The following is a 27,241-nucleotide window of genomic DNA, read 5'->3' as shown; positions in this document are numbered from 1 at the left end:
CTCTTTCTGTCCCACCATCCCCACGAACACGATACAGTTCTGCGGTGATCTGGAAGCCTACATGGTGTGTCCATGTTCAGAGAGCCCAAAAACATAAAATGAAAACTTTTTTTTAAAAGATCAAGCCTGGCCAATCACTCACCCAAATTACCATAGTTTACATAGTTCACAATCATTACCTTGTACTGCAGTATAAAAAGAGTTAACCAATAACACTGGTCTACAATTTTTGAGAAGTCGTCTGCTTCAGAGATAAAATGTGCTATTTATTATGTATTTTGATGTGCTGAATTCAAATATGACAATTAAAACAACTGATTGGCTACTGTTTCTAAGATATTTAAGTTTTTACATTTTATGTCTATGTATATTGTGTAGATAGTAGAGTTTTAATCATAAATTGTAAACCTAGGTCTTTTCATGTGTTTATGGTTGCTTTACATGATAATATTTCACCTGTCCTGTTTATGTAACACTTTAAAAATCAGCAAAAGGGTTATATAAATAAAATTTATTATGAAACAAAAGGCAAAAAACTATTATGTACATAGTTTAGTCCTATTCAGTGTCTACTCAGCGCTTCTTGGCTTGTCTCTTGTATTCATTAAATGGAGCATCTCTTGTCACTGTCCAGCAATAGTCTGCAAGCATTGATGGGCTCCATTTGCCCTGATAGCGTTTCTCCATTGTTGCAATGGCCTGGTGAAATCGCTAGCCGTGCTCGTCGCTCACTGCTCCGCAGTTCGGTGGAAAAAAATCTAGATGAGAGTGCAAAAAATGTATCTTTAGTGACATGTTGCAACCAAGGCTTTTGTATGCCTTGAGGAGGTTTTCCACCAACGACCTGTAGTTGTCTGCCTTGTTGTTTCCGAGAAAATTTATTGCCACTAACTGGAAGGCTTTCCATGCCGTCTTTTCCTTGCCACGCAGTGCATGGTCAAATGTATCATCTCGAAGAAGTTCACGAATCTGAGGACCAACAAAGACACCTTCCTTTATCTTAGCTTCACTTAACCTTGGAAATTTTCCACAGAGGTACTTGAAAGCTGCTTGTGTTTTGTCAATGGCCTTGACAGAGTTCTTCATCAGACCCAGCTTGATGTGGAAGGGTGGTAACAAAATCTTCCTTGATTCAACAAGTGGTGGATGCTGAACACTTTTCCTCCCAGGCTCCAATGACTGTCGGAGTGGCCAATCTTTCTTGATGTAGTGGGAATCTCTTGCACGACTATCCCATTTGCAGAGAAAACAGCAGTACTTTGTGTATCCAGTCTGCAGACCAAGCAAGAGAGCAACAACCTTCAAATCGCCACAAAGCTGCCACTGATGTTGGTCATAGTTTATGCACCTCAAAAGTTGTTTCATGTTGTCCTAGGTTTCCTTCATATGGACTGCATGACCAACTGGAATTGATGGCAAAACATTGCCATTATGCAGTAAAACAGCTTTAAGACTCGTCTTCGATGAATCAATGAACAGTCTCCACTCATCTGGATCATGAACGATGTTGAGGGCTGCCATCACACCATTGATGTTGTTGCAGGCTACAAGATCACCTTCCATGAAGAAGAATGGGACAAGATCATTTTGACGGTCACGGAACATGGAAACCCTAACATCACCTGCCAGGAGATTCCACTGCTGTAGTCTGGAGCCCAACAGCTCTGCCTTACTCTTGGGTAGTTCCAAATCCCTGACAAGTTCATTCAGTTCACCTTGTGTTATGAGGTGTGGTTCAGAGGAGGAGGATGGGAGAAAATGTGGGTCCTGTGACATTGATGGTTCAGGACCAGAAGTTTCATCCTCTTCCTCTTCCTCGTCTGACTCAAGTGAGAATGATTCTGGTGCATCAGGAACCGGCAGTCCTTCTCCGTGGGGTACTGGGCGTATAGCTGATGGAATGTTTGGATAATGCACAGTCCACTTTTTCTTCTTTGACACACCTTTCCCAACTGGAGTCACCATGCAGAAGTAACAATTGCTGGTATGATCTGTTGGCTCTCTCCAAATCATTGGCACTGCAAAAGGGATAGATTTCCTTTTCCTGTTCAACCACTGGCGAAGATTTGTTGCACAAGTGTTGCAGCATATGTGTGGGACCCACCTCTTGTCCTGATCTCCAATTTTGCAGCCAAAATAAAGGTGATAGGCTTTCTTAACCATAGTGGTTATACTGCGCTTTTGTGATGCAAAAGTCACTTCACCACAAACATAGCAGAAGTTATCTGCACTGTTCACACAAGTACGAGGCATCTCTGCTCACTTTGGCTAAACAGAAATGTGTCCCATTGCAAAATCAAACACTGCCAAATAAGAGAGCACGACACTGTATGATTTCTAGAGCTGATATAGGGCAATTTGTTCAGCAGAGTGATGTAAGCTTCGTTATGATTGCATCATCCATGACTTCTAGGAATAACATGATGCAATTCATATCATGTATGATGCAATACCAGCTTCAGATTGCATCATTCATTGTTTTGCCTAAAAAGCAAGTACTGTCCAAACCCAGTCATAGATGTATTTTAGTCATTTCTGGTTTAAATTGAGATCCCTTCCCTTTATAACTCACTTATCCTCCGCCATTCCCAAGTCAAGGGTCGTATATACTGACCCAATAGCATATCTTGAAAACTAGAGCCAATCAACAATTTTAAGCATCATTTTCATTCTCAGTGACCCAGAATTAGTAAAGTTTGACTACATTTATTTCAGAAGCATTTTGGCTGTAGAGCAGTGTAATTGAAAAATGCCAGCTGGTACTAACCAAAATAAAATGTTCTTAGCAACATATGTTCTTAAATAATTATCAAGCATGCATTGAAATGTGTAATAGTGTGCTTCCTGTTAATCCTGTAAGTAGCTCATCAAGAAAGTACCACATAAAAATCCAAAGTAATCCCTTGCGCTATTAGTAAAACCAATTGTATTTCCTCAAGGGATTTGATTATTATGATTTACAGTTACATATTTCATTGTGTGATAGTTTTTCACTGGTACCAAGTAACAGAGAAATTCTTTGCGTCTTCAGCAGCCCCAGTCCTTCCCTGTTGCTTCTCCTATCGTGAAAGTCTTTACAATTTACACTACCATTTTTTATTTTTATGTTTCTCTGAAATCATTTTTCAGTGGCTGATCTGTAGCTTCAATTTGTTGGATAGGAGTAGAGAAAGGAGGAGAACGGCCACAGGGTATATTTATTTTCAGTTATATAAAGCAGTACAGTACAGTTTACACAGAGATTTAAAAAAAAAACATTTATGCTTGATTAAATGATTTACCTCTAGGGCTTCAATCACTTCAACAAGGAGGCACGTGAACAGCATTACCTACTGTTAGGGTCTGATCCTGCTCCCTTTGACATCAATACCAACACTTCCATTGACTTCGGTGGATGTCCGGTACAGTGCATCACTTTCACAAGAGGATCGCACTGTTGCCAACTCTTGTAACTTTTTGTGACTCTTGCAATATTAGGTGTTTTTCATAAAGCCTTAGCTCCTGGTTTTATGTGATTACATAAGAACCACAACTTTCACTTCAAAAAATAACAAAAAAAACAACCAATTGTTTAGTTCTTGTAGTTGTGCAGAAAATCTTGAAACTGTGACCAAATGCACCCTAAAGAGGTTCAGGCTCAGAAAACATCATACAAATAAAATGGACACAAAATGTATTATACACATCATTGATCCCTGTGATGTGATGAGTGAAGGCCAACTTCAAAAAACAAACCAGCTCTGATAGGATCATTAAGTTCTTGGTAAATAAAAGTGTCATGCAACCAAGCTAGTGAGATCCCAACGTGGTCCAGAGAGGCCAGACTGTGCCATCTTCAATCCTGTGGGATGAGCAAGACCAGGAGGGACATTGGGACCTCCAGACACTTGAGCTCTGGACCAGAATTACTCCAAGTATGCTGAATCTCTCTACAGAAACTAGAAAGAGAGAGAGAGAAAACAGTTAGAAGATTAATTATCCTAACAGCAAAAACCAGATGTGAAAATAGCAAATTATAACATACAGCAGAGATCTCTGAAAATGTGTGTTCAATTTAGGGTGACCAGATGTCTCAATTTTATAGGGACAATCCTGATTTTGGGGTCTTTTCTTATATAGGCTCCTATTACCCCCTGTCCCCATTTTTCACGTTTGCTGTCTGGTCACCCTAGTTCAATTAGTAAAGCAAATGTAACATTAGAACTATCTGTGTCTTCTGTATAAGACATGCAGGCAGCACAGCTGTCATATTTACTTTATATATACAGCATGAGGAATAGTGCTCACAGCCTTTGGCACCAAATCTACATCATTTAACCAAAGAGCTGAAGGAACAATGTTTTAGCATAACCAGAGACAGTGCCTATGTGTATATAAGCAGGACTGCTTTTCTGCAGTAGAGGGCAGTAGTATGCATACATGTACCAATTAATTACAGCATTACAGGAATAAAACTATTCAGAGCAAGGTTCCTACATGAGTGTGTTGAATTTACTGGTCCCAACTAGCCTTTGAAATTCACAACACACTGAGGCAAATGGGGATGACTTTCACTGTGCTATAGTGAGGTCCACATGGGATGTTGCTGTGCAGCAAGCTGGAGTGTTGTAGATTCATACCCTGGCTTGCTGTGCAGTAGCTCACTATATAGATAACTTCCTAGTGAAGTTTTACCATAATTGCTGATTTGGATAGTTTTCCTGTATATGTTATATAAGATAGCTTCATTTTCATTGATGATACATTGCATTTTGTTAAGTAGGGCCAAATCACAGCAAATGAAATGCTAATTATTGTTTCTTTCAGCTGCATTTTACTTGAATTTTTTTTGCTGAAAGCCTGTAAGTAACTCTCTCTAAAGAGTCAGGAATGGGTAAATATATATCGATGTACTGTATTATAATCTTTATGGTAATGTACAAACTATCTCATTTCATTTGTTTAATTTCTGTTAAAGAAATTAAGTAGAGCTGTAGAATGAATAGCACAATACCAAGTCTTTTCTTTCAGGTTGGACAAGTCCAATGAAAGTTACTCCTGCTTCATCTAAACAAAGAGATTCTTTTCAAATTCATAGCTTTGCATTTCATGTGGACCCAGAACTTAAGGTAGTGTGTCTGGTACTGTTTGTTTCAATGATTATACAAGCCTGGATGACAGAACAGACTTTTAAATCTGCAAACTTCTAGTCTTCAGAGCTATAGTGGTCAATGTTCAAAATCAACTTTTGCCAACACTTACCATGCAGTGGTATAATCTAGGATTCTATATTCTTTTCCTAGTCTAATTACAGTGAAATAAGCATAGTATCCTGTTGACATACTCACTTTGTAATATTGACCACTGGCCCTGATTTTTTTTTAATCTTCTTTTTTATCACAAACCATGAATGAATGCTTAAAAGTAAGATTCATACTGGTGAGATGATTTCATCAACTACATGCAGCCCTGATCCTTGACTGAGGTTTCTAAGTGCTGCTATAAGCTAAATAATTATAATATACAGAAGGCATATATACTTATACGCCCACACCACACACAGAGCTGATGCAGATTTCCAGAATTTACATCATGTGATACAATTGAAATTAAAATAAGCATACCCTGTTTATATCAGTTACTTCCCCTTTAGTCTTTCGCATCAAACAGTTAACTTCCAACAGTACAATTCTATAGTGAAAAGTCTAGTGGTCCTTCATCCTTCCACATCAAGGCCCTGATCTTATTTGAAATCAATGAGACTAATCACATGCTTTTAGTTACACACATGCTTAAGTACTTTGCTGGATTGGGGCCCAAGAACATAATTTTTTCTGGTAGCAACCAACATACACTATAATAGGCATGTCTCAGGGGCTGAGAAAGGTAAGTTTGCACTGCCATTCCTAAAGAACGTTAGAAGTGGAGTCAGCTGGTACATACATTTAAAATGATTAAAGAGATGAGCTGAGTGAGAACATTGAATCAGAAATATCAATAAAACACACAGGAAGTAGAGCCAAATAAAGAGGCATTTTGCATAGCCTTGTGTGGTGCAAGTGGGATCGTTTATGAAGAATGTGAAACTACTTGTTTCACATTTTGATATTAATAAATGTCTACAGAAAGAGACCACAAATCCTGCTCAGCTCATCTTTAAAAAAAGTTCAGAATTTTATGAGTGTTCATGAGTTTCCCAAAACTAATTTGGGCATCCTGCCATATGCTCTCTCTCATATTATGTTCTCTCTAGAAATCAAGTGATCCTCCTTCTGCAAGTTGGCGAGAAGAAAAAGCAAGGGACTATTTCTACATCTCAAGTACCCAAAAGTGAGCAACTGTTTCTATCAAGAAGAGATTTTTTTGTTACTTCATATTTATCCACCTTCTTCCTCTATTCATCTTTCAGTAGATGTACATTTAAGAAATTCATTCAGTTTTTCCTACAACCCTAAACTGCAGATGTTGGAAGGAGTAGTTACAATGCATGCAGAAATTCAAAACTGGCAGCAGGCAGGGTATATGCGGACAATGCTCTCTATTCCTTTTATATTTCAGTTAGGGAAGGCTTTGAATAACTGCTGCCAGTGAATCTATGTCAGGTGTCCCTATTCCTCAAACCCCAACACCGTTTATGGGGCAATTTCATTACAAATTGTGTATTTAGACTTTTCCTTTCCCACGAAAAGAAATGCTCATATTTATTTCTCCCATTGTCTTTGTTTGTCACAGAGTTGTTTGTTTCCACCCAAATTTTCTGATTAAAATTTGGAGAGTTTAAAATAGGGCCCTATGAAATCTGCGTTAACAAGAATATGGATGGAATCGCGGAATCAAAACAATAACACGGAATCCAGGCTCTCCCCAGCACTAGGACTGCAGCAGCAGACAGGCAGCAGGGCTAAGCCATGTGCAGCCACTGGAGATAAGAGACTAGCGGGGTGGGGTGGGGGCTAGGAACGCAGGAGGGCTAGGGGAGGGGGGCTAGGAACGCAGGGGGCTAGGAACGCAGGAGTTGTGGGGAGGAGGTGCAGAGGGCGTGGGGAGGGAGTGCAGGGGGCTAGGGCCACGAGGGAGTGCAGGGGCTAGGGAGAAGGGCTCGCGTCCGGGATTTAAGAGCAGCTTCTGAGAACTCAGTTCCTTGCAGTGTCATTTTCATGTCAGGAGCTGATGTGCTCCTCTGGGACATTGGCATCACATTAAGGAAGAAGTTGAAATTCCCATGGGGCGCTGTGTCAATAAAAGTATTCAGTGCCCAAGCGAGCACAGGTTCATTTGAAAGAACTTCATGCTCCTTTATGTGGTATCAGTGTCCCCCTTCTCAAAGACCCACAAAAGGAGAATGCATAAATATGTGTTATGAAGGGACGAGAGCCTAAAGTAGCAGAGGTTGCCCTACCTTACGTCTTCTTCCCTGTCAGCTCTGTAGCCAGAGAGAGGAGCTTTAGTAAATATTAAAAATCTACTTGTTGGCAAGAGGGAATCAGTTTCTGAGGAAAACATTAACGGGCTAACCATAATGTATCACAATGGAGATGTCTGCTAGATATGGCAAAAATAATGACATTAAAGTTTGTCACTTTGTATTGCTACTCAGCAATAAACTATTGATTTGATAGTTTGAAATTATTTAATCACATTTGAAATTAATTGAAGCATTCCTTCAGAACGTAGGAAGCTTGAAAGTACCAGTTTAATTTAAAAGGCAACAATGAATGCTAACGATGAACTATTTTATGTTTAGTGCATTATTTTTTTATATTTTAATTATTCAAATATTAATTCAGTTAAATCGATACTGTAAGAGGCTCTTCTGCGGACTTCTTGTGTTACTGTTCAATAATGTCAGTTTGGTCATATTACCGAGTGCTGCTTTTAAAAGTGATTTAGAATGTGTTACTTTCACTATATATTTGTTGCAATTGTAGGATTTTTTTTGGTAAAATCAGTTTTTCCTATTGCAATCCAATTCTGAACATTTTTGTGCATTTATAGGAAGGCTACTTAATTGTTGTCAATGTATCAAAAAGTTTTGATTAAAAATTACAAAGAAATAACTTTTTTTTAAATGGAAACAAACGCAATCAGAAAATAATAAATCCGAAAATCTACAATAATAAATTGAATTTCATAGGGCCTTACTTAAAAGAAGCATCCATTTTGGTCATAAATTTATATGATAGAACAATACTTTATAGCTCATTTTAGATGTGCTGGTACTAGAGGCTTTGCTGTCCCTTTCACTAGCAGTTAATCATATTATAAACTCTTTAATGTCTTCTAACCTTGTAAACAACTGTCCTCCCTGGAGTGAGGGTATTATCATTTTTGCTTAACATAATGGGCTAATAGCAGGTTGCGTATGTCTTTATTCTATGCTGAAAATCTAATGCAAATGTTCCACAAATCCTGGCAGCCAGAACAGAATTCCATGGACCATGCTGATGGGATACACAGATGGGTTTGTATAATGTTGCTTGAAAAGAAACAACATGCTATCCCAACTAGGACATGCTTCTTATCCATAGTTTTCTCTGAAAAATGTAGCTAATGATGATTTACACTTACATGCACATTTTAATCTGTGGATATAAAGATGCATGACAAAGGTGGGCATATAGGAATAGCACCACCTTCCTAAAAACTTACCCAAACACCTAGATCTGATTCTTTAGGAAATGTTCCAAGCCCTTCCTCTTTAGAAAACCTTTCCATCATAAGTGATACAATTCAAACACCCCATTTATGGCCAAACCTCTACTACTTCTCCAGCTTTCCCCCTCCCCAAAAAAACCCTAACCCAAGCAGAGTTTTGACACCAAAAAGAGAGATGTGCCAGAGATTCCATGAAATCCATTAGAGATTTTGCTATTCATGTTTTTTACATGGAAGGTGCTCATATACTATGGTGGTGGACGACAGTCTAAAACCTTAAGATAGATAGGTACTTTTTTTTTTTCCCAGAGAGGCACTGTGGCTTAGTAGATGAGATTCTGCACTGTCATCTGAGACCTGTATTTTACTCCCAAACTCTGCCATCGACTTCATCCAATCTTGGGCCACCTCTCTGGTCCTTATTTACTCCATTTGCAAGATGAGGAGATACGGTATTTGCCTCTTGTAAAGGAGGGGTGGGAAGTGTGGAGCCTGCTAAGGGCATTCAGTGGAAGAGAAGATCTCCTGGCTTCTAACTCAGTGCTCCTTCCCATAAACTAAGGGGTATTTTGGTAAGACAAGTATGGCCACTTTAACTAGCTTTAGTGGCTCACAGTGTGCCAAAAATTCCGCTCCCAGGAGGCAAGTTTTTGTCATTCATTCTCTTTCACTGAGCATCAAGAAAAATAAATCACTCTTTCTCTGCCGTTTCCTGAAATATGTTCTCATGTGCAGATCCAATATGTTAGCAGACTATTAGGAGATTGCATTACAAAATCTAATCCTCACATGCAAAGTACATTTTAATCCCCTAGTTATACATGTCACACCATGCATCACTTATAATGATTGTTTTAAATATGTTCCTTTTCTTCTTCTTTTTATTAATGGTCTAGAGCTTATGAAGAAATTCCTTGGGATAAGATATTACCACCCAAAATCCCACAGCCAGAGTCAACAGTAGAAATGATGGCTGATCCCATCTCCCAGTGTTTTACAATAAAGAGATACAATCCTGCGCCAGAAATAAGCCAAGTCAGTGAACCTTTTTTTTAAATAACAGTTTGTGGTTTTTGCTAATGAAATACAGCACAAAGTATGGCCTGCAGGTCACATTAACCTTTCAGAAATAGGCCCAAACCAATACCCTATATCCAAACATCCCCGTAGTTTGGGAAAGTCCAAAACTGGATCGTGACTTGATGGCTAAAGCCTATCTTTTGTTTTGTTACTTAGTATCTGACAAAGAAAGGGGTTAGTAAATGAGTCAGTTCATGAGAATTCAAGGATGTGAAACTGGAGCATTTACAAGCCACAAAAGCCATTTACTGCAAATCCAATGCCCACTGAAGTCAATCAGAACCTTTTCTTTAGAGCTGTGTGGAAATGGGCAATTTTCCATTAAAAATATCAGTGAAAATGGGGAAAAAATAGTTTTAGTTGAAATTTTCTACAAAAAGTTTTGACTTTCCGTTATTTCAATCGAAAACATTTTTTGTTTGTTTGTTTGTTTGGAAATGCTGTTGTGGTTTTGCCGTGTTGGTGGTTAGTTAAAATTACATGTGCTCTGATTCTCCTCTATAACTTGGACTCTCTCACTGTACTACATCTTCCGAGATGCACCACAGTCTCTCCTCCAGGTTGTTATGTCTCAGGCATCATTCACCATGGTGCATTATGGGAGATGTAGTCTGAACAAGGAGCCCATCCCATAAAAGAGAATTTTTGACCAGACTTCCTTTTTATTGATTTCAGCATGCATTGGATCAGGCCCATAGTTTTACCTCACCTATATTTTTAAGAAATATTAACTGTAACATAATATTAAAACATATAGTCCCCTTTTTTAGAGTGAGACAGGATTGGATTGCTTAGGGGATTGATAATGAAATATAGAGACTTTCACCACTGTGGCACCACTCTAAATGTGGTGAAGAAATTATCTCCTCTGATTACCGCTAAAAGGCCTGTTTGAACTGGGTCTCCATCTAGTTCCCAGTGGGCAAATGTTCAAGTGACAAAAAATGCCATCACAATTTATACTAATTGGCTCCATTAGCAGCCAACAGAGGCCAAATTTTGAATTGGCATGAGTGTAAGCTATTCTTTCACCCCGTCAGGACAAGATTGAGGCACTTTCGGGTGTACAGTGTGGGAAATTTCCTCCCTCTGCTTTACACACAAAACCTGTAGCTTATTTACTTCCCCAGTCAAGTAGATTGCATGCAAATACGTCACAAATCAGAAGACAAAGTGCCATGAGGCATGCATCAGGCTGCTTAGAAAATCAGTACCAAAACTATGAGATTAATGCTCACAAATGCAAGGATGTTTCCTTTAGTTTTCAAAAGTAAAAAGCAGGGTCACAGTATTCATAGAGCAGACTCTGCCACTTGACTCAGAAAGCAGCACTTCAGCTGGCTTCACAGGGACTGGCTTCTTTTTTCTCTTTTCTAAATTGTTAAAAAATTTGTCCTAAGTTCACTGCTATAATATCTAGAAGTTGCCTGAGGACAGAGGAGTTTATTTGTTATAACCTAAATCACTGACTCTTTCGAGGGAAAAGTGCATGAGAAACACAGTTCATTTTGGAATCTTCCTGTCAGGAATCAGGGCCTGCAGCAGAGCTAGTCTCCTTGAAGCCTGATCAGTGCAACTGGCCTGCAGCAAGCTACCTGATTAGCCATGCAACCTGACTGGCTGCAGAGGCCAACAGGCTGGCTCTTAGGCCAGCAGCAGCCACAGCTTGTTGTCTTCTCAATACTCCTGCCCACCACTGTGTCTGCTCCTGCCTTGCACCTAGCCTTGCCTCTGTCCTCACCCTGCCTTGAACCCCTCCTGGCCTGATACCCTGCTTGCTCCAGTTCCGGACCTCCAGTTTGACCCTTGGCTCTCGCTCTTGACCATGGACTCCAGATTGACCCCCAGCTCTGGTAATCAGTTTCTGCCTTCCAGTTTTGACACTTGGCTTTGGCTCCTGATGACAGACTATGGCTCTGACCCTGGCCACTAGGCTAGCCTGCCCTCATCCCAGTTGGCTGACACTTCCAGTATGTTAACAACTTGATCTGTTTTCCATTCAATTTAGTCAGGTCTCTCTCTCTCTCAAAAAAAAGAGGATTCAAAACTTTATATCATTTGGTCTAGACCAGAGATTCCCAAACTTATTTGGCCTACCGCCCCCTTTTCAGAAAAAAAATTACTCAGCGCCTCCCTGGAAATCTACCTTCTTTAAGCGAACAAACAGAAAGATGCAGTGACAAATTTGCGTTCTTTTATGTATCTATATTTCTACCTACGTCCTACAATATAGTAAAGAAAGATGTTATTAGAATATCGCCCACGACATCAGGTATACAGTGGTTCTTGCATAAGACGGCAAAAGACAACCAAACTAAAATACTAATGAAACTAGTAAACTGGGTTTTGTTCTTTGCTCAGCATTAGATATATGTATTTGATATTAAATTGTCAAATATCAAACTAAATTTATCAAGAAATAATTAATTTAAAAAATAATCAATATGCAATTAAAAATCAGTTAATAGTTTTAATTTAGTTTGCCCTTATTTAAATAATTGTTCCTTATTAACACACGCCTTATTTACCAATTAACACAGATGATTCGATAGATATAAATAAATGTTAATAGTTAAGTTTTTTTAAGATTTCATTCCTCTGTTTTCGTTAATATTGTAATAAAAAATATGACAAATATATTGACTGTACACTTCAAATAGTACTGTACCGACACAAGCCTGCTACGATTTTATTAGTAGTAAGCACTAGAGACACAGAAACGTACGGTAGATATGTAAGAAAATGTATAAAAATACTCACGTGTAAATTGCTGTTTTAGTGAAACAACAATAATACAATTTGCTTTGTATGTGATCCGTAATCCGTAAAGATCGAAGGTATCGAATATGATTAAAAATATTTAAATACTTATTGCACTATTGTTAACTGCTTTTTACACAATTCAGAAACAATCTAAATTAGATTTCATACATGTCGCCTATTTATAGTATCGTATTGTAAACAAGTCATTACACGCACATATTCCTGCCGATGCATGCTGGACTTCCCGACAATGCGCGACACGCTCGCCTGCCAACACTTGCTTGTTAAGAGCTGTTGGCGGACTTGACACCTGATCGGTTATAATTTGTGAATTTATTTGGAAAATAAAGTAATCACTACAACTTTAACTCTATTTTACACAACAGATGAAACATGTACAAACGGTTTTTCAAAATTTTCTTATATTCTCTTCTTTCTTTATGCTTCCACCGCCCCCTTATTTTTATTCAACGCCCCCCAATTGCACCCGAGGCTACTACTGCCCCCCTGGATCGTTCCACTTTGGGAACCTCTGGTCTAGACTCTACACTACGTTTTGGTTGTCTAATTAATGATATTTTGGAAACTAAAGCCCAGTCCTGCAATTGGATCTGCACAGGCCAGCAGATCTGACTGCAGGATTGGCACATAAAAATATATCGGGCTTACCTAATTAAATGATATTGTGTTACACAGAGCTCATGTTTCAAGAAACATTCTGATTGTGATTCTAGGTTGTTGGGGGCCTCTGGGACAGATTTCAAACAAGATCTTTTACTTCACCACAAAAACCAATTGATTTGTAAGTTTCTTTTTTATATTTTTATTGTCTTTTAATCATCATGTTTCCTTTATAGATCTCTCTGTGTATGGTATAGTTCTTTTTTCAAATATAGTTACACAGATGTCATCTGAGCTTGCAGTGATTGTACATTTCACCAACATACTGTAATCAGAAAGGTTAAAGATATTCCATTAATAATTTTATTGAAAATTATACCTGAGATCAGGCTTCCTGTGGGAGGATTAGACATGAAAATGTGACTAGAGAGGTTCCCAGTAGCTAGTTACTGTATAATAGCTGCACCTCTGACTCTTTCATTGACAGGTGCGTTTTTATTGTAGAGATTTTACAAATAGCATATATTTACAAAATCCAAGACTTTGTCCTTTTTTGTAGTGTTAGAAATGATCTCAGAATGCATTTCAGCTGAACAGTAGGGGAAGAAAGGGAAAGATTAATAGGGGCTCAGAGGGTGAGTCAGGGACAGGTAAAGAGAGGATGGGAGGTGAGCCAGGGACAGATTAAATAGAAGACAGTAAGGTGAGGCCAGGAGGGGAAAAGACAGGTCGGCAGAGTGAGAAGGGAAGGACAGCAAAGCCCTAATGTGTTGGATCAGAACAAGAGGGACAGAGTAAGAGAGAGAGAGCAAATTCAAGCCTGATGTTAAATTGATATATCTCCCATTGAAGTCCATGGGATTTGAGCTTCCCTCTGAAGAGCAGCTCAGTTTTTAAAAAGCTTTGCCACACAGTGACTAAAGCAGCAATTACCTGTGATATGGTTTGAAAACCCAGAACTCTGCCTGCTGAATAGGGACTTTATCATCTGTGCCAGTCCCCCCCCACTACTTGATTTTGAGCTCCCCCCGCCCCCGTCATTCCAAAAGCAAAACTTGGACTTGCTTCTGCCACTCCTGTGAGTCCTCAAAAGTAGGTCTCTAAGGGTATGTCTACACTACGAGGGTATTTCGATTTCACTTAAATCGAATATGTGGAATCAATATTGCAAATTCGAACGTGTGTGTCCACACTAAGGACAGTAATTCGACTTTGTGAGTCCACACTAACGGGGAAAGCGTCAACATTGGAAGCGGTGCACTGTGGGCAGCTATCCCACAGTTCCCGCAGTCCCCGCTGCCCATTGGAATTCTGGGTCGAGCCGCCAATGCCTTCTGGGTAAAAAAAAAGGGTCGAGGGTGCTTTTGGGTAATTGTCGTCATCCGTCTGTCACTACCGCCCTCCCTCCCTCCCTGAAAGCGCCGGCGGGAAATCAGTTCGCGCACTTTTCTGGTCAGTGACAGCGCGGACGCCACAGCACTGCGAGCATGGATCCCGCTGCGATCATCGCTGCAGTTGTGGCCGTTGTCAACGCCTCGCAGCTTATCATCCACCTTTACCAGAGGCAGATGCAGATAAACCAGGCGAGGAGGCTACGGCACCGCGGTGAGGGCCTGAAGTCTGAGAGTAGCACAGGCCTGTCAGAAAGCACGGGACCCAGCTCCAAGGACATCACGGTGACAATGGGTCATGTGGATGTTGTGGAACGGCGATTCTGGGCACGGGAAACAAGCACGGACTGGTGGGACCGCATAGTGCTGCAGGTCTGGGACGAATCCCAGTGGCTGCGAAACTTTCGCATGCGGAAGGGGACTTTCCTTGAACTTTGTGAGTTGCTGTCCCCTGCCCTGAAGCGCAATGACACCCGGATGCGAGCAGCCCTGACTGTCCAGAAGCGAGTGGCCATAGCCCTCTGGAAGCTTGCAACGCCAGACAGCTACCGGTCAGTCGCGAACCAGTTTGGCGTGGGCAAATCTACCGTGGGGGTTGTTGTGATGCAAGTAGCCAACGCAATCGTTAAGGTACTGCTCTCAAAGGTAGTGACCCTGGGAAACGTGGAGGTCATCATAGATGGCTTCGCCGCGATGGGATTCCCAAACTGCGGTGGGGCTATAGATGGAACTCACATCCCTATCCTGGGACCGGACCACCAGCCCAGCCAGTACATTAACAGAAAGGGATACTTTTCAATGGTGCTGCAAGCACTGGTGGACCATCGGGGACGTTTTACAAACATCAACGTCGGATGGCCGGGCAAGGTTCATGACGCTCGCGTCTTCAGGAACTCTGGTCTGTTTAGACGGCTGCAGGAAGGTATTTACTTCCCGGACCACAAAATAACTCTTGGGGATGTGGAGATGCCTACAGTGATCCTTGGGGACCCAGCCTACCCGCTAATGCCCTGGCTCATGAAGCCCTACACTGGAGCCATAGACACTGAAAAAGAACTGTTCAACTACCGGCTGAGCAAGTGCAGAATGGTGGTGGAGTGTGCTTTTGGCCGTCTCAAGGGGAGATGGAGAAGCTTACTGACTCGCTGTGATCTAAGCGAAACCAATATCCCCATTGTTATAGCTGCTTGCTGTGTGCTCCACAATCTGTGTGAGAGCAAGGGGGAGACCTTTATGGTGGGGTGGGAGGTTGAGGCAAATAGCCTGGCATCTGATTACGCCCAGCCAGACAGCCGGGCGATTAGAAGAGCCCAGCGGGACGCGCTGTGCATCCGGGAGGCTTTGAAAGCTAGGTTCCACAGTGAGCAGGGTAACCAGTGACTTTTAAGTTTCTGTACAGAGAAGCTGAACCTACCACCGTTTCTTTACCCAGTTAATGATGACTATCCTCTCCAGTTACAGACCCCCTCCACCCCCTTCCAAAATAATAAAATCACTTTTATTTTGTTATTGAACATCATTGTCTTTGGTACTGCTTTCGCGGGAATGTTTGAAACCTGGGACGCAGACTGTGGTGGGGAGCGGGTGTAGTGTACTGATGCAAATGATCCTTCTAAACTCCAGGAATGACAGGATTCGCAGTGGCGGACTGGTTGTTTCAACGGAGCCTGCCAGCCCTCCTGAGCGGGACTGCGTGTATGTGGGGGCTATGTGACTTTATGGCAGGGGGAGGAGGGTTACAGATCCCCTGCTGCGTGGCTCTCTGATCCAGGACAAGGACCGCTGCATAAGATCTGTAACTGTCCTCCCCCGCCACAAAGTCACAGAGCAACCAACCCCCCCCGCCACCCACAGAACATGAAAACCACCTCCCAGACTGACCAGGGTAACTAGTCACTGCACTGTGTATGTGCCCTGCTGCTGGACCTGCCCCCGCCTCTGTACCCTGCTAAAGGTGACTGTCCTGTCCAATTACCAAGCCCCTTCCCCCCCTTCAGACAGACTCTCCCTCAAAAGAACCTGACTGAAACAGTAATGAACAGAAACGTATTTTTTATTAACAACCAGACATGAAACTGGGGGGTGAAAGTTGGACGGGGGCTTGGGTGAGGCGGGCAGGAAAGGACTTGTCAAATTTTGGGGAATGACAGCCTTCTGGTGCTTGAGCAGTCTGCAGGGGTGGAGTGAGAGTTTTCACGGACTCTGCCACCCCTCCTTCTTTGGACTTTGGGCGAGGGGGGTATGGGACTTGGTGGCGGGGGAGTGCGGTTACTGATAGACTGCAGCGGGGCTCTGTCCTCCTGCCTCCGTTCCTGCAGAACATCAACAAGGTGCCGGAGCGTGTCCGTTTGCTCCCTCAGAAGTCCAAGCAGCGTTTGAGTCGCCTGCTGGTCTTCCTGCCGCCACCTCTCCTCACGTTCCATGTGTGTCCGGTGCATTTGGGACAAATTCTCCCTCCACTGGTTCTGCTGTGCTGCCTGGGCTCGGGAGCAGCCCATTAGTTCTGAGAACATGTCCTCTCGCATCTTCTTCTTCCTCCGCCTAATGTGCGCTAGCCTCTGGGAGTGTGATGACAGGCTGGGTTGGGAGACAGTTGCAGATGTGGCTGTGGGAATGAGAAAAAGGTAGTGAATTCCTCCGAACCATAAATGTAGTTGTGAACCAAGAACATAGTCTTTCTCTGTGAACAAGACCATGAACCACACCTATCACATGCGCACTCAGGACAAGGTCGAATTTTCGGACCTCGCCTTCAGTGCCTGGGCTTCTGCACTGCCGATCTGGGAAGCGGGGCAGGACACGGTAATCTCTGTAGCAGGCAAAGATGGTAAGCCGTAGACTTGTGGCTGCTTAAAACTTTAGTAGTACCACTGGCCTCCTTTCACATTGAAAGCACTGCCAGTCTCTGCTGCCAGCAATCGGCCAAGCAGGAACTCTGGCCCTGTCCCACCCCCTCGCGGATGTCCCAGGGAAAGATCCCTGTATGCTGTCCCTCTCCCGCCCCCACCGCGTGGCTGTAAACCAGCGGTCACAGTTCTGTAAAGGAACTTGTTGCAAGCAGTCCCAATACTAACAGTCCCCTACCTAATTCAAAGCAGGTCATCATGAGCGACATAACTCTCATGAGGATCCCGGACACCGAGAAGGAACGGATGCTTCGAGAAAGCCTGCAAAGACCGGGGCCCTATGCCGCCATGCTATGCAAGGCAATGGTACCGGAGTACTTGCTTGTCTCCTGGCACGGGAACGTCTCGTACTTCGGAGGACCCAGTAAGGCCGCTCTCCCCAGGAACCTGATGAACAGGCTTTCCCATTACCTGCAGGAGAGCTTTGTGGAGGTGTCCGTGGAGGATTACTGCTCTATCCCTGGACATATAGACCGGATTTTCATATAGCTGCAGTTGCAGGGACTAAAGAGTGGAGCAGCTTGGGCAGCTAAATCATGCACAACCGGACACTGTTTGATTTTTTTTTTAAATAGTTGGAACTGATTACTTAAGCGCCCAGGGGGAAGAAATCATGAATCACACATTGTTCTTAGTCTTAATATTCCAGTTTTGTAAAAAATAAAGGTTTATATGTTTAAAGCACTTACCGATTGATCCTTCCCCTGAATCTGTGTCCGGGTTACATGCTGGGGAGGGTTGGTAGGGGATCTCTGTAAGGGTGATGAAGAGCTCCTGGCTGTCGGGGAAATCAGCTTGGTAAGTGATGTCGAACTGCCTCGTCCTCCTCATCTCCTTCCTCATCTTCCACGTCCGCTAACATGTCCGAGGAACCGGCCATGGACAATATCCCATCCTCAGAGTCCACGGTCAGTGGTGGGGTAGTGGTGGCGGCCGCACCTAGGATGGAATGCAGTGCCTCGTAGAAACGGGATCTGTGGGGCTGGGATCCGGAGCGTCCGTTTGCCTCTTTGGTCTTCTGGTAGCCTTGTCTCAGCTCCTTGATTTTCACGCGGCACTGCGTTGCATCCCGGCTGTATCCTCTCTCTGCCATGGCTTTAGAGATCTTCTCATAGATCTTTGCGTTCCATCTTTTGGAGCGCAGCTCGGAAAGCACGGACTCATCGCCCCACACAGCGATGAGATCCAAGACTTCCCGATCAGTCCATGCTGGGGCCCTCTTTCTATTCTGAGATTGCACGGCCATCTCTGCTGGAGACCTCTGCATCGTTGCCAGTGCTGCTGAGCTCGCAACGCTGTCCAAACAGGAAATGAGATTCAAACTGCCCAGACAGGAAAAGGAATTCAAATTTTCCCGGGGCTTTTCCTGTGTGGCTGGTCAGAGCATCCGAGCTCGGACTGCTGTCCAGAGCGTCAACAGAGTGGTGCACTGTGAGATAGCTCCCGGAGCTATTACCGTCGATTTCCATCCACACCAAGCCTAATTCGATATGGCCATGTCGAATTTAGCGCTACTCCCCTTGTTGGGGAGGAGTACAGAAGTCGAATTTAAGAGCCCTCTATGTCGAACTAAATAGCCTCGTGGTGTGGACGGGTGCAGGGTTAATTCGATGTAACGGCGCTAAATTCGACATAAACGCCTAGTGTAGACCAGGCCTAAGTCACTTCCTCTTTATCTTTTCATGTTTGCTGCATAAAAAGTTTGCTTAACATAGTAATCAGTTAAATCAATTCCATCTTTTTTCTAATAACTAATATATCTTGTATTTTTCTTAACAGTGTAAGCCCAAGCTCTCGAACTCAACATATTCCTCTCTACACGTAAGTAAAGATTTAGCAACATTATGTATTTTTTCAGTTTTGATTTAATGCAATCAGCCCATTTGTCTCATCTTCCTAATGCAAGGTTTGCAGCTTGACTATTCTCCTCGACTTATTCTTGGGTAACTCCACTGACTTCAGTGGAATTGCTTTCATTTACAATAGTGTGAGTTAAGAATGAGGCTCCATTGTGTCCTCATCTCAAAGGTATCATACTTTACTGTGGCACAGTATAAGCGTCAAAGAAAAAAATAGGGATGACAGATGTTTCTCACGTTACTTCCAGCTTTCCCGAAACTGATCACTGCACATATGTGATAGAGTTGTCCCTAATTATATGCTGCTGGTTCTGTGTGTTTGTTTTTGTCTTGGGACAGTACTGCACAAAGTATAGTTCATCTCCATGTATTTTCTTGTGGACCATTTTAATAAATAACTATAGATGTGGAGCTTGAAGTATGATTCAGCTGCCTCCGCCAGCTGTCTTATGAATAATGTATATGTCTTTGCTTTTCCTTTTTATCCAAACAGTGGCTGTATTGGTGCAGAGAATTTTGAAGACCTAGACAATGCCAGTGTAGATGTGATTACTCTTGGCAGTGTTCGAACTTCAAAACCTCGCTACACAAGAACTGCTCAGTATGTTGCCTCTATTACCTTGCTTTTACTATAACTACTGCTGGAGTTCTAGTCATCTTGAAAAGAAGAAAAAGGCCTGAGGTCCTGGTCTTGCACAAGAAAGGACATAGGATTTTCCCTATCCTGAATGGAGGAACCTGTATGAGGGTCTGTTGCACAAGTGATATTGTTGGGTTTTAGGTACCAGAGGGTTTTCACTGTGTGGCTCACTGAGCACACCAAAGGCCATTACAGTCAAAGGAAAGATAGCCATTGACTTCAATGGCCATTAGAGCACAACTTCACTGCACATGGATCAATGCATTTGAGCCAATATAAAGGACCATTCTGTCTGGATACATAAAATGTAGTCACAGCAGCAGCTACAAGATGATGGGAGATTTTGCTAATAGGATTATCTTGTACAGTAGGGCAAACTTTACCCTTCATGTTTGTGTTAGATTATATCTCCCACCTGCAGCCTAACCTATGAATAAATTCATCACAGAACCCTAGGGCTTGATTCTCCATTGCTCTATTTCAATCTGGTGCTGAACAGTGCTACTCATTTTAGTAGAGTTGAAGTAGTGTAAAACTGGAATAACATTGGCCCTTCAGAAATTCAGAATAGATCTTTTTCCATCTTTCAGAAATTTGATGCTTTTTCAGATTTCTTGCTTTTTCTTTCTCTCTCACCTCTTTTTATTCATTATCCAAATTAGACTTCCTATGGTACAATTATTCCTGAAACTGCTTTAATAAGCACTTCAGGAGAAAATGAAGTTAAGCAGAAGCTTCTGTTTTCATTAATTTACAATTCTATAGATGGGTTACTTTGGAAAAACATAAGTAAATGAGAGGCACCTCTCCACCTCATTAATTCCTGTGTTTCACCAAGTGTATATTCTGTTGGATAAGAATCATTATGGCAAATATCACACTGTACGTCTGCTTAATACTGTCACTCCTCTGCTGGCAGATATTAGGGCAATGAGATTGATTCCCTATGGAGGAGAAATGAGTGACGTGGATTCTGGGCGTTTTCTTGTAACTATTTTACTCCTTTTCATGGAACGTTTAATTGATATTTTGCTAAATGACCTTGGCTTAAATATGTAAAGAAAAATATCTTTGTGATTGGAAAACATTTGTAGTAATGTAAGTTAAATATGTAAATTCATATCCATCCCTCAGTAGTGTGGTGTTATCCATGATACTAGAACATGTTTGTAATAGCCTACCCACAGTTGTCTGTCAAAAGGTGTAGACTACTTATGATAGTGCCTATACACCACTGTGTCTCTATAATGTGTTATTTATGGTCCAGTGGCTATGGAACAATGTTTGGAGCCAGAAAACATTATATATAAGGGATTATATATTCCTTCCTTTGCAGTTGATCCACTAGGGAAAAACTCTTATGACCAGATTTACAAAGGTGACTTCAATAGAAGTTAGGACTTAACCTGCTTAGATGCTTTTGAAAATCCCACTATGCATCTATCTGTGTGTTTAAGTGCCTAAGCACCTGTCTAAATCTGGCCAATAGGGCCTCGCCCACATCTAATGAGTCAATTAAAAGACTCCTCCCATTAATTTCAATGAAGTTTTGGATGATGGCCTCAGACCCAGTTTTTCACAAGTAGTTTCTACGTTTGGATGCTTCTGTTTTCAGGTTCCCAACTTTAGATATCACCGGCCTGATTTTCAGAGGGGCTAAACATCCAGAACTCCAGTTGAAGTCAGTGGGAGCTGCAGGGAACTGCAGTGGGAGCTGCAGGCACACCGTACCCTTAAAACCAATTTCTAGGGCCAACATTTTCAAATTTTACTTTCCAAAGTTAGGGTCCCCAATCCAAAGTCCACTGAAGTCTTGAAGTATTTCTATTAATTTTAATGGGCTTCAGATAAGGCTGACGCTGAGCAATTCCCACTTATTAAAATAAGAGCTAGAAATTGGCCCTAGAAGTGCTCATCACTTCTGAAAACAGTCACTTATTAGGTGTCTAAATATGAATAGTTGTGCTTGATACTAAGTACCTGAGTTAAAAAAATTGTCATAAGTGTATAAAGTTGGACACCTAATACTACTGCTAACTATTATCTTCCTAAAGCTGTAAACCTTTCAAGGCAAAGATTTAGTTTTTTCCATACTTTCAATAAACATAACAGGATAAAGTCCTGGGAGAAACAAGTATAAGAACTCAATAGTTTTGGAGAAGAATGTAGCAGTTTATGTACACTATCCCTCTGCATACATAGGATACATGGCTATATAGCCGTGTTCTTTTGTGACATGCACAGAATCACAATATTAAACAAATAAAAAGTCAAATCACATCAGACTCATTTAATACGACTTTCTTAACAAAGTCATTACAAGGAGGTGTTGAATTTTCTGAGGCATACTACAAGGACAGCAATTTCTGGAATTCAGCATTCCGTTTTTTCTGTGGGGGGGAGGGTAGTAAGGAAAAGTCCAATCCTAAATTAGTATACAACTGATTATTACTGTGTTACATTGCAATATTAATGAACAAGTCCATAGATAGCACACAAAAAAAAGGCATTGTTTCTGAATAATAAGTAGCAGCCCTAGAAATCTGTTTGCCATGGGGAAAAACACAGAATTTGCATTTTTACAGAGAATCTTTAGTTTTTACTTTTTGTGAAAAAATGAAAATATATTAACTAGTTTTTACTGAAAGTTAGAGTGACCATATTTCCCAAAAAGAACAAGGAGTACTTGTGGCACCTTAGAGACTAACAAATTTATTTGAGCATAAGCTTTCGTGGGCTACAACCCACTTCATCGGATGCATGCAGTGGAAAATACAGTAGGAAGATATATATACACAGAGAACATGAAAAAATGGGTGTTGTCATACCAACTGTATTGAGAGTAATTGATTAAGGTGAGCTATTATCAGCAGGAGAAAAAAAACTTTTGTAGTGATTACAGTCGTTACAGTCGTTTTTCTCCTGCTGATAATAGCTCACCTTAATCAATTACTCTCGATACAGTTGGTATGACAACACCCATTTTTTCATGTTCTCTGTGTGTATATATATCTTCCTACTGTATTTTCCACTGCATGCATCCGATGAAGTGGGTTTTAGCCCACGAAAGCTTATGCTCAAATAAATTTGTTAGTCTCTAAGGTGCCACAAGTACTCCTTGTTCTTTTTGCTGATACAGACTAACACGGCTACCACTCTGAAACCTGTCATATTTCCCAAAGTGAAAACAGGATACTGCACAGGGCTGGCCTGAGCTGCCCAGGACAGGGACTGACAGCCCAAGCCCCCACCAAATGTTGCTCTGTGCCCCCCTAATGGCAAAACTGGGCATTTGTCCCATTTGCTCTTTCCCAGTTTGCCAAAAAGGTCAAGACGTCCAGGACAGGGCTTAAAAAGGAGATTGGCCTGGTCCAAAACAAGACGTTTGGTCATCCTAGTTTGACCGATATCTATATATATTGAGGCTAGGGAAACTAAAGTTCAGCGTTTTATTTTAATCACGGAAAAATGCAGATTTTAATGGATTTTTTTACCAGAGAATTTTGGTTTTTTGTCACGGAAAACTGGGATCTCTGATGATAAGATTGAGTGTTGTAATGCTAAACAAGTGATTACTAGCTTTGGCCACTAGATGTCCTCTGAGTTTGCAAAAGCTGTTTATGTTCTATTAAATATATGATTTCCTTTTACTTACAGTATGAACTTGAAAATATTTTTTTCTCTTTATGTCCTTCCTGAATTTTTCTTAAGCAGGCTGAGCTGGTCAGGCATTTACCTGGAAAGCTGGGGTAACACATAAAGGTGGTAAAACAAAAGAGGAACAAAGTTGTTTTTTGTGTACAGTTTCTCATTGGCTAGATCTTTTCTTTCTGTAGTTTTCAGTGAACAGGGGTAGTCCACATTTGTAAGGAAACCACAGTTGGTATCTTTTTTGTGGTAAAAATAAGCTTTAAAAGTGTTCTCCCCTCTTCTGCAGAAAAGGCAAACTCCCATTGTCAGAGAGATGGGCCTGCATGACAAATTTCAGAACATATGCTAAACAAATGTCTGGAACAGGTGTGGGGATGGCTGGTTTTGTTGTGTTCTTTAGTAATCATTAGGTTCAGTCATCTCTATTAATTTAATACAGAATGTACATTACTTTAAATAGCGCCAGGTGCGGCTACCCTTACTCACTCTGAGTAGCACCTTACTCTTCAGGTAGCCCTACTAATTTCAGTGGGACTACTTGCAGAATAAGATGGTATTCCCTGTGATTAAGGGATCAGAATCTGATCCCTACTATACACACCATATCCACTAAGCCTAAATAAAAGATTATAAATTTATAGATCTTAAGGGCAGAAGTGACCATTATGATCATTTAGTCCTTCCTCCTGCATAACACTGAATTTCATCCAATCTGCATCAAACCCATAACTTCTGGTTGAGTTGGAGCACAAAAGAATAGAAAATGGTTATCCTGAAATACATTTTTTAAAACGTATGGTCACTATGTTAATCCTATGGGTATGTCCACACTGCAATAAATCACCCGTGGCTGGCCCATGTCAGCTGACTCAGGCTCGCAGGGCTTGGTCTGCTGGCTATAGAATTGCAGGTGGACATCCAGGTTTGGTCTGGAGCCCAGGCTCAGGGACCCTCACCTGTCACAGGGCCACAGAGCTCAGACTCAAGCCCAAGCCTGGACATCTACACTGCAGTTTTATGGCCTCGCAGCCTGAGCTCCACAAGCCCGTCAGCTGACATGGGCCAGCCGTGGGTGTTTTATTGCAATGTAGACACACTCTTTGAAACTGAAGCGGCGGCACTGTCCAAATAAGCACCACGTTCCCTGCCCACATTCTGGGTCTGGGTTTTTTTCACTGCATTCGACAGCAGTTTATATAGTAAGTCACTTTCAATGTTTTGTTAATGATCAGCTGCAATTCCTGTGTCAAGCGCTAAAGTGATGACATCACATTCATGTAATGCTCTGGGGCAAGTTCATGTTCTTCCCCAGGCCCTGCAAGAAAGTATTTACAATAAGAGCAGTAACAAATCTGAAACTAGAACTTCAGGGGCCGACAGTGGGCCAGGTGGCAGAGACAAAGGGGAACAGAGAGGTGGTGAGCAGGTTGGTGTATTCCTCTTGGGCCCATCCATTCTCCCCTTTTGGGGAACAGAAAGCCATTTTTTTACTTTTAAAGGAATTAGAAAAAAACAAACTCTGGTCATTATTATTTGTACTGTGGTAATGCCTAAGGACTCCAACCAAGAATGGGGGCTTATTGTGCAAAATGCTCTACATAGACATAGTATAGTCCCTGCCCTGAAGAGATTACTGTGTAGCCAGGAAATAGTCCTATTCCACTTTACAGATGGGGAACCAAGATGCAGAGATATTAAATGATTTGGCTGAGTTGGACAGAGAATTTGTGGCAGACCCAGGAATCAGACCCACATTTCCTGAATCCCAGTCCAGTGCCTTAATCACAAGACTGTAATTCCTCTATATTTCTTTTTACAACGTGGCCTGTTAGAAACTTGATTAAAAAAAAGTATATTAAAAAATACAAATAAAGATACAGAGATGTATTTGTTCTTGTAAACCATTTTTTCCCTGTGTGAAGCAGACACAAAATAACTAGTGGAACCCCACTCCCATATAAGAAACCTGTGACTCAGCCACAGATGCTAAACTTGTGAACCTATATTTATATTAATCAAAATCATATTTCTGGTCTGGCTCAGTGGCCTAGCATTATCAGTCTGTGTTGCCAGGAGAGAGACCTGGAAATTGATTTCTCAATGTAATCTCTTGCTCCTCGTCACCCAGTAAGAGATCCCGAATGGCAATGCACTGCATATCACCAGGCCAGCCCTGAGTAGGCCATTGTTAAGGACATTTTGTTTGCAGATTCACTCCTGAGCTGGCTACAAACACATTGGGGTTGATCCATCCCTCCTCTTTCATCTTTATTACATTGGAACACATGTCCGAGGACTGAAAGCACCTAGGATTTTTAGAAAGGGTGAAATACATGTCATTAGAGAAGCAAACAGGCAGACATAAAACTTTTCTCTGTATGTGGTAGTCAAGTGAGCTTCCAAAGTAAATGTTCTGGTTATTTATTGCAGGCAGGGCCAGCTCCAGCTTTTTTGCCGCCCCAAGCGGTGAAGCGGAAAAAAAAACACCAAAAAAAAGATCAAGCCGCGATCAGCGGCACTTCGGCGGTAGCCCTATCGTGCCGCTTCATTCTTCGGTGGCAAGTCAGCAACGGGTCCTTCGCTCCGAGAGGGACTGAGGGACCTGCTGAAGACCCGGACGTACCGCCCCTTTCCATTGGCCGCCCCAAGCACCTGCTTCCTTCACTGGTGCCTGGAGCCGGTCCTGATAGCAGGTTTTCTATGTAATTTTACCCTCCAAAAAGTATGCCGGGCAACACTAACACCACGGCTATTAGATCTGCTCTTTGTGTCTTGTCCCTCCCCCTCACTTTTGTCTGGCTTCCTCCTTCTCTCTGCACTTATCTCCCTACTTCCTGCTTTCATATTTGTTTTCTTTTCCTTCTTTTTATCTCTTCTCTGTGGCCACAATTCATCAAAGCACTTACACTCCTGCATAAGTCCTATTGTAGCTGATGGGACTTACACAGGTGTGCAAGTGCTTTGTTTATAGGGATGGAACTGAGCACATGTTTATGTGCTTTGACGGATTGGGGCCTTTGTCATTTATTCTGAAGCTACTTTGGGATTTGAAACAAGCTGGACTAACTAGTTTGCTTGATTTTTTTATTTGTTTGTAAAAAATTAATAATGAAGATGTTTTTGTACATTACATAGCTGGCCAAGTAGGAGAAGTTGTGGGTAATGAGATAATAAGAAAAGTGGACTGTGGTGCAGATTTTCAAAATAAATCAACAGCTACAGTTAGGGCCAGATTTCCAAAAGAATTCAGTATGCTGGATGCTTGTAGGGTGCAACTATTATGAAGAACTGGCCCCAAGTGTCACAATGAGATCTGTTGGCTGCTGATCTGGCTATGTCCAGATGAACTCCTGTTGCAAACATGCATACTGCGGGAGAAATGAGAGCCTGATTCCTGGTGAAACTCCAATTCCTGTGCATTTTCAAAGAGTAAGGCAAGTCATGTGAGCCAGTTACACAAAAGAAGAGATTTCAAAAGCATCAAAGTGATTTAGGAACCCAAGCTCCACTGAGATTCAATGGGATTTGTGCTCCTAAATTCCTTAGCTGCTTTTGAAACCCACCCTCCCAATAAATAAAAAGAAAATGTTAAGAACATAAGAATGGCCATACTGGGTCAAACCGATGATCCATCTAGCCCAGTATCCTGTCTTCTGACAGTGGTCAGTGCCAGTTGTTTCAGAGGGAATGAACAGA

The 27,241-nt window shown here is 41.8% G+C and overlaps 1 protein-coding gene across 1 annotated transcript in view; it reads left to right on the top strand.

Annotated features, from left to right (window-relative positions):
• SPMIP7 (sperm microtubule inner protein 7) overlaps positions 1-27,241 on the top strand; it is a 46,591-nt gene that overhangs the window by 5,017 nt on the left and 14,333 nt on the right. The window contains exons 2-7 of the mRNA XM_065398390.1: positions 5,011-5,108; positions 6,233-6,309; positions 9,531-9,669; positions 13,212-13,279; positions 19,175-19,216; positions 19,748-19,855. Coding sequence (XP_065254462.1) covers positions 5,011-5,108; positions 6,233-6,309; positions 9,531-9,669; positions 13,212-13,279; positions 19,175-19,216; positions 19,748-19,855 — 532 coding nt within the window. The remainder of the gene's footprint in view (positions 1-5,010; positions 5,109-6,232; positions 6,310-9,530; positions 9,670-13,211; positions 13,280-19,174; positions 19,217-19,747; positions 19,856-27,241) is intronic.

This window comes from Emys orbicularis, chromosome 2 (assembly GCF_028017835.1).
Source record: "Emys orbicularis isolate rEmyOrb1 chromosome 2, rEmyOrb1.hap1, whole genome shotgun sequence".
Classification (NCBI taxonomy): Eukaryota; Metazoa; Chordata; order Testudines; family Emydidae; genus Emys; species Emys orbicularis.
This window is presented reverse-complemented; position numbering and strand designations above follow the sequence as displayed.